This window comes from Carlito syrichta, unplaced genomic scaffold (genome assembly GCF_000164805.1).
Source record: "Carlito syrichta isolate Samal-C Ts95f unplaced genomic scaffold, Tarsius_syrichta-2.0.1 Scaffold301618, whole genome shotgun sequence".
In the NCBI taxonomy this organism is placed as follows: Eukaryota; Metazoa; Chordata; class Mammalia; order Primates; family Tarsiidae; genus Carlito; species Carlito syrichta.
The window spans coordinates 66,580-74,795 of record NW_007245714.1 but is presented as its reverse complement, the minus strand read 5'-3'; the positions used below and the strand labels follow the sequence as shown (position 1 = coordinate 74,795).

Sequence of the window (8,216 nt, the reverse complement as noted above, 5' to 3'; positions counted from 1 at the left end):
TGGGTCTCGAACCCGCAGGCTCAGGCAATCCACTCACCTCAGCCTCCCAAAGGCGCAGGATTACAGACTGAGCCACTGAGCCCGGCTTTGATTTTTTATAGAGATGAGGTCTCACCAAGTTGCCCAGGCGGGTCTCGAACCCGCGGGCTCCCAGAGCGTGGGATTACAGGCTGAGCCACCGAGCCCGGCCTATTTTATTTTTTTAAGTCAGAGTCTCACTCTGTTCCTCAGGCTGGAGTGCAATGGCATGTTCATGGCCACTGCAGCCTCGACTTGCTGGGCTCAGGTAATCCTTCCGCATCAGCCTTCCAAGTAGCTGGAACTATAGGCATGCACCACCATGCCCAGCTCATTTTTTGATTTATTGTAGAGATGAGGTCTCGCCAAGTTGCCCAGGCTGATCTCGAACTCAGGCAGTCCTCTCACTTCAGTCTCCCAAAGTGCTGGAGTTAGAGGTGTGAACCATCGTGCCCAGCCATATAAGGGACTTTAGCATCCATGGATTTTGATATCCTGGTGGGAGGGGGTCCTGGAACCTGTCCCTCATGGATATGGAGGAACAGCTGTACAATAGAAGGGACAACAGATAAAATTTTCTGGTCCAGAATGTTGACATTTCATTAACAGTTGGAATAAGATAGTTTCCTTACATAAAAATCATTAGAGTAAGGAAGATGTGTCTTTAGATATCCTTGTCAAGTAGAATATGTATGGCATCACCAGTTTTGTTTTGTTTTGTTTTTCCAGTTGAAATCTCACTCTATCACCCAGGCTGGAGTGCAGTGGGACGCTCACGGCCACTGCAGCCTCGACCTGCCAGGCTCAGGCGATCCTTTCTCCTCAGACTTCTAAGTAGCTGGAACTATAGGCACGCGCTACCATGCCCAGCTAATTTTTTGGTTTATTGTAGAAACTAGAACTCTGGACTCAGGTAGTCCTCTTGCCTCGGTCTCCCAAAGTGCTGGGATTACAGTCTTGAGTCACTGCGCCTGGCCTCATGACCAGTTTTCTGTTGCATTTTTGCAGATGTATTCTAACAAAGTTTGTTTGGGGTTTTTTTGCTAGGAGGAGGCATCTCCCTACTCTTTGGTCGACATCTGCCTGGATGTCCTGATTGCCAACCTGGAGAAACTGTGTTCTAAAAGACCTGATGGAACGCTGTGCCTTCCAGAGTATTGGTGTTTCCCTCAGGAAATAGCTGATCGATTCCTTGGGATGATAACTTGGAAAGGTAATAAGGCCACTCTATATTCTATTCTTACAGCACTTTATAATTGGAAAAGCACATATACATACAATTCCTGTTTTAATTGTTACAAATTATTTCTATCTCATTTGTGTGGCACTTGAGTCTCAGTCTTTCTGGGATCTCATGATGGAAATTGCCTTGCTTCTAGGCTAGCTCTGCTATTGATTTAGCAGATGAAGAAAGTGGAAAACAAAGTCAAGTTATCACTGATCCATCTGCTCTCTAGCTTTCAAAATGCTGTTGCTGTAGTTGTGTTCCTAATTCTTTATTTGAGTAGGAGTCTTACTCTGTCACCCAGACTGGATTGCAGTGGCACGCTCCTGGCTGCCACAGCCTTGACCTGCTAGGCTTAGGCGATCCTTCCACCTCAGCCTTCCAAGTAGCTGGAACTACAGGAGTGCGCTCCCACTCCTGGCTTTATTTTTTTGATTTATTGTAGAGATAAGGTCTCACCAAGTTGCCCAGACTGGTCTCAAACTCACAAGCTCAGGCAGTCCTCTTGCCTTGACCTCTCAAAATGCTGGAATTACAGGCTGAGCCACTGTGCCTTGTCTGATTCTTTTCATTATGGGTATGAGCCTTTAAAAAAATTTCCTTGGCCTGGTGTGGTGGCTCACACCTGTAATCCCAGTATTTTGGGAGGCAGAGGCGAGAGGATTACCTGAAACCTGCAGGTTGAGGCTGTGGTGACTATGAGCATGCCACTGCACTCCAGCCTGTGCAACAGTGAGACTGACTCAAAAATAAAACAAAATGAAAATTTATTTACCTCCCATTGTAGTGGGATTTAAGAACCCCACTAAAGGAAAGAAAAGGCGGATAATTTTTCCTTTTTAAAAAATTTGGGCTGGGCGCAATGGCTCACTCCTATAATCCCAGCACTTCGGGAGGCCGAGGTGAGAGGATGCCTGAGCCCACGGGTTCAGGACCAGCCTGGGCAACTTGGTGAGCCCATCTCTACAATAAATTTAAAAAAAAATTAACTGGGCGTGGTGGCATGTGCCCGTAGTTCCAGCTACTTGAAAGGCTGAGGCAGAAGGATCGCCTCAGTTGAGCAAGTGGATGCTGTGGTGGCCAGGAGTGTGCCATTGCCCTCCAGCCGGGGTGACAGAGTAAGACTCCTATTCAATAAATAAATAAATAAAAAGTTTCATTTGGGCCAGGTGCTTTGGCTCATGCCTGTAATTCCAGTACTTTGGGAGTGGAGGCGAGAGGATTGCCTGAGCTCAGGGGTTCAAGACCAGCCAGGGGTTCAAGACCAACATGGCGATACCCTCGTCGCTACAATAAATAAAAATATCAGCTGGGTGTCGTGGCGCATGCCTGTGGTTCCAACTACTTGGAAGACTGAGGTGGAAGGATCACTTGAGCCCAGCAGGTCAAGGCTTGGTGGCTGTGAGCCTGCCACTGCATTCCAGTCTGGGAAACAGAGTGAGAATCCGAATCAAAAAAAAAAAAAAGTTTAATTTGTCTTGTTATGGTTTTTTCTTAATGAAAAAATGTTTTTTAACAGCCTTATTGAGATACAGTTAACATACCATACTGTTCATCCATTTCATGTGTACAATTCAGTGAATTTTAGTATATTCACAGAATTGTACAGCCATGACCACCAATTTTAGAATTTCAAAAATCTCCAGCCTATAATCCCAGCATTTTGCGAGACCCAGGCAAGTGAATTGGCTAAGCCTGTGGGTTTGAGACCAGCTCAGGCATCTTGGTGAGACCTTTTCTCTACAATAAATAAGAAATTTAGCCAGGCATGGTAGCGTGTGCCTGTAGTTCCGGCTATGTGGAAGGCTGAGGTGGAAGGATTGCTGGAGCCCAGGGGGTTGACGCTGAGGTGACCGTGAGCATGCCATTGCACTCCAGCCTGGACAACAGTGTGAGTCTCCAACTCAAAAAGAAAATCTCATCACTTTACAAAGAAATTTGTATCCATAGGTATTAATTTCTGTTCCCCATGTCCCCCCAGCCCTAAGTAACCACTAATCTACTTTCTTTCTCTGTGAATTTGCCTATTCTGAACATTTAATATAAATGGAACCATGCAATATGTAATCTCGTATGTCACCTTTATTTTTTTTGTTTTGAGTTGGAATCTCACTTGGTCGCCAGGCTAGAGAGCAGTGGCACACTCATGGCCACCGCAGCCTTGACATGTTGGGCTCAGACGATCCTTCCCGCTTCAGCCTTTAAAGTGGCTGCAACTACAGGTGTGTGCCACCACGCCCAGCTAATTTTTTGATTTATTGTAGAGACGAGGTCTCGCCAAGTTGCCCAGGTTGGTCTCGAACCCGTGGGCTCAGGCAAATCTCTCACCTCGGCCTCCCAAAGTGCTGGGGTTATAGGCATGAACCACCGTGCCTGGCTGAAGTTTTCTTTTCTATCAGTATCTTTGCTTGGTATTAAAGTAATGCTGGCCTCAATTAGTTGTTCTCTTTTTTTGGGAAGAGTTTGTGAAGAATTAGTATTAATGTTTCTTTTTATTCATTTATTTGAGACAGGGTCTCACTCTGTTGTGTAGGCTAGTGTGCAGTGCCACGATCTTTATATTAGGGAGATCAACCTTGACTGCAGCCTTGACCTCCTGGGCTCAAGTGATCCTCCCATTCCAGCCTCCGCAGCAACTGAGACTACAGGCACGTGCTACCATGCCTGGCTAAATTTTTTATTGTTTTGTAGAGATGGGTTCTTACTATGTTCCCCAAGCTGGTCTTGAACTCCTGGGCTCAAGCAGTCCTCCTGCCTTGACTGCAGGCCTTCTTGTTGTAAAACACTGGCAGCTGGTGTTCATCTTTTCCCTTCAAGGCTTGTGGGGGTTAGCAGCTTTACAGATACAGGCAATCCTGATTGTAAACCCCATTGCATTTGCACGAAACAAATGGTCTGTCCCTTTCTGCCTTAAAACATATTGCTTTCTTCTCTTCCTTACTAATCAGTGTCCTTTGTGGCTTCCCCCCCCCAGAATAGGACACATTCATCTGCATTACAAACCTGTTTTGGCAGATATGCTTTATCAGTGATTTTCTGTTGTTTTTGTTTTTTGTTTGAGTCAGAGTTTCACTCTGTCACCCAGGATGGAATGCAGTGGGATGCTCCTGGCCACCGCAGCCTTGGTCTGCTGGGCTCAGGCGAGCGTTCTGCCTCAGCCTTCTTAGTAGCTAGAACCATAAGTGCACACCACTATGCCTGGCTAAATTTTTTATTTATTGTAGAGACGAGGTCTTACCATGTTGTCGGCTGGTCTTGCACCCCTGGGCTCAGGCAGTTCTCTCACCTGTGCCTCCCAAAGTGCTGGGATTACAGACATCAGGCACCAAACCTGTCGATTTTCTTAATGGTGTCTGTCAACCTGTTTACTGCCAGTTGGTCATAGCAAAAGCCATCGTTGCTGGCAAGTTGTTGAGCTTTAGAGACTTTACCTTCCTTTTGCTTTAAGTTGTCATATAATGACTGGTTTTTTTTGAGTTATGTTAGAGACTATATGTAGAGTAATACTGCACCCACATAAAAGCCGCATTTTCTTTTTTTGTTTTGTTTGTTTTCTTTGAGTTGGCATTTCACTCTGTCACCCAGACTGGAGTGCAGTGGCCGCTCCTGGCCACCGCATCCTCGACCTGCTGGGCTCCGGCGATCCTTCCGCCTCAGCCTTCCAAGTAGCCAGAATCACAGGCTCGCGCTACCATGCCCAGCTGATTTTTTGATTTATTGTAGAGATGAGGTCTCGCCAAGTTGCCCAGGTGGGTCTCGAACCTGCGAGCTCAGACAATCCTCTCACCTCAGCCTCCCAAAGTGCTGGGATTACAGGCTGAGCCACTGAGCCCGCCTTGCATTTTCAACATAATATAAAAAGGTATAGCCGGGCGTGGTAGTGCGCACCTGTAGATCCAGCTACTTGGAAGGCTGAGGTGGAAGGATCGCTGAAACCCAGCAGGTCGACGCTGCAGTGACTGGGAGCGGCCACTGCACTCCAGTGTGGGCAACAGAGTGAGACTCCCAAAAATAAGTTAAAAAGATATTTTACAAAAAGTGCAAGGTTTTCATTTCTGCTGTCATAGCTGCAGCTATGGCTTCATGATTTTCTTTTTTTTCCTAATGATCTTTTCACTGTTCATTCATCTTGAAAACATAGGCTATGGCTACAACCTCAGTCTGCATGGTATGTATTAAGCAATTCAACTGTTTTTGTGATATCATCATTTTTCTTTGCCTCTTGGAAGCTCTTTCAGCATTACTAGCAGCACTTTGAATGGGTCTGGGCTCCATGGAGTTATTCAGGGTATGGTATTGCACTAAATACAATGAGAGATACCTAAGAGTCATAAGACATTACTCTTTTTTTTTTTTTTTTTTGTGAGTCAGAGTCTTACTCTGTCACTCTGGCTGGAGTGCAGTGGCATGATCATGGCTACCACAGCCTCCACCTGCTGGGCTCAGGTGATCCTTATTAGTTGGGACTACAGGTACATGATACCACGCTCAGCTGATGTTTGTGATTTATTGTAGAGATGAGGTCTCTCCATGTTGCCTAGGCTGGACTTGAATTCCTGGACCCAGGCAATCCTCTTGGCCATGACCTCCCTTATTGTTAGGATTATTGGCATGAGCCACCACACCCGGCTAAGAGATCACATATTTTTTTGTGGTTGTAGTTGTAGTCTCACTGTCACCCAGGCTGGAATGCAGTGGCACGCTCATGGACACCACAGCCTTGACCTGCTGGGCTCAGGCGATTGTTCCGCCTCAGCCTTCCAAACAGCTAGAAGTACAGACACGCGCTAATTTTTTTATTTATTGTAGAGATGAGGTCCCACCATGTTGCCCAGGCTGGTCTCAGGCAGTCCTCTCACCTGGGCCTTCCAAAGTACTGGGTTTATAGGCTGAGCTACCGCGCCCAGTCTGAGAGATTACTTTTTACTGTGACTTTTACTACTTACTGTGACAGTTTACTGGAGAGACAAAATGCATGTTCACATGGAGATTGTATCACACAATGACTTTTACATGGAAATCGCAACAATAATTCAGCTTACTGAACTAGCAACGGGAGAGAGCTACGAAATTATTACAGTAGTACAGTGTGGAGTTATGATTTAATATTGTTTTCTTACCTTTTATATTTCTCTCCACTGTGAATGGCTGCATGTATGGTCTTTAGGTGTTTGTGTAAGTTTGGATGAATTTTATTTTATCTTTTATTTATTTTTGAGTTGGTATCTCACTCTGTCACCCAGACTGGAGTACAGTGGCACGCTCCTGGCCACTGCAACCTCGAACTGCTCGGCTCCAGCGATCCTTCCACCTCAGCCTTCCAGGTAGCCAGAACTACAGGCGCGCGCTACCATGCCCTGGCTAATTTTTGATTTATTGTAGAGACGTGGTCTCACCAAGTTGCCTAGGCTGGTCTCAAACTTGTGGACTCAGGCAATCCATTCGCCTTGGCCTCCCAAAGTGCTAGGATTAAAGGCTGAGCCACCAAGCCTGGCCTGGATGAATTTTAACTTTATAGTGTGTGTGTGTGTGTGTGTGTGTGTGTGTGTGTGTGTGTGTGTGTGTGTGTGTGTATGAATTTTAACTTTATAGTGTGTGTGTGTGTGTGTGTGTGTCCTGGATGAATTTTGACTTTATAATGTGTGTGTGTGTGTGTTTTGAGTCGGAGTCTCTCTCTGTTGCCCAGGCTGGAGCGCAGTGGGGCACGCTCATGGCCCCCACAACCTCGACCTGCTGGACTCAGGCAATCCTTCCACCTCAGCCTTCCAAGTAGCTGGAACTTCAGGTGCACGCTACCATGCCCAGCTTATTTTTTTGATTTAATTGTAGCGATAAGGTCTCGCCAAGTTGCCCAGGCTGGTCTTGAACCCCTAAGCTTAGGAACTGCGTCTGGCGATTTGAATATATTGTATGGTAGTAAATGATAAAATAGACTACATATATGCATTGATGACATAATTTTTTCTTAATTATTTCAATATTTTTAGGCTATACAATTCATCTAATCTTTTCAAATTATCCCAAATCTCTAAAAATATTCCATTATATTGAAAAACATTCTTGGCCAAGCATGGTGGTGTCTCACACCTGTATTCCCAGTATTTTGGGAGGCTGAGATGAGAGGATTACGTGTGCCCAGGAATTCAAGACCAGCTGGGGAAACATAGTGAGGCTCCCTCACCTCTACAAAAAATTTTTTTAAATTAGCTAACCCGGTGTGCTGGCTCATGCCTATAATCCCAGCACTTTGGAAGGCTGAGGTGAGAGGATTGCCTGAGCCCACGGGTTTGAGACCCGCCTGGGCAACTTGGTGAGACCTCGTCTCTACAATAAATAATAATTTAAAAAATTAGCCCAGCATGGTAGTGCATGCCCGTAGTTTCAGCTACTTAGAAGGCTGAGACAGAAGGATCATCTGAGCCTAGCAGGTCGAGGCTGTGGTGGCCATGAGTGTGCCACTGCACTTTAGCCTGGGCAACAGAGTGAGAGACTCCAACTCAAAAAAACCCAAAATTTTCTGGGTGTGGTGGTATGCACCTGTAGCCCCAGCAGAGGGTGAGGTGTGGGAGGATTACTTGAGCCCAGAAGATTGAGGCCACAGTGATCTGTGATCACACCACTTCATTCTCTCCTCAGTGATAGAGTGAGACCTTGTTTCTAAAAAGAAAAGAAAAAAATTTGGGTATGAGTGAACCTGTGCAGTTCAAACCCATGTGAACAAGCAAGCGCCAACTGTTATATATCTGTGAATGTGTTTGTGTGGTTTTTTAAATTAGAAAATATAGTTTATTTAAAAGTAAATTAGAGAAAGAAAAAGAAGTTTCAACTCCCCAAGGTGGGGGAGGGGGCCAAAGCCAGGAAGTATGGCATCAGCCATAGTTCAAAGAGCACACTGCCGCACCAGAGTCAAACAAGGCAATGGCTTGTGTGTGTGTGTGTGTGTGTGTGTGTGTGTGTGTGTGTGTGTGTGTGT

The 8,216-nt window shown here is 45.7% G+C and overlaps 1 protein-coding gene across 1 annotated transcript in view; it reads left to right on the top strand.

The window, feature by feature from the left end:
* ZYG11A (zyg-11 family member A, cell cycle regulator) overlaps nucleotides 1-8,216 on the top strand; it is a 66,247-nt gene that overhangs the window by 10,162 nt on the left and 47,869 nt on the right. The window contains exon 3 of the mRNA XM_021710858.1: nucleotides 1,066-1,231. Within this exon, the coding sequence (XP_021566533.1) occupies nucleotides 1,066-1,231 (166 nt within the window). The remainder of the gene's footprint in view (nucleotides 1-1,065; nucleotides 1,232-8,216) is intronic.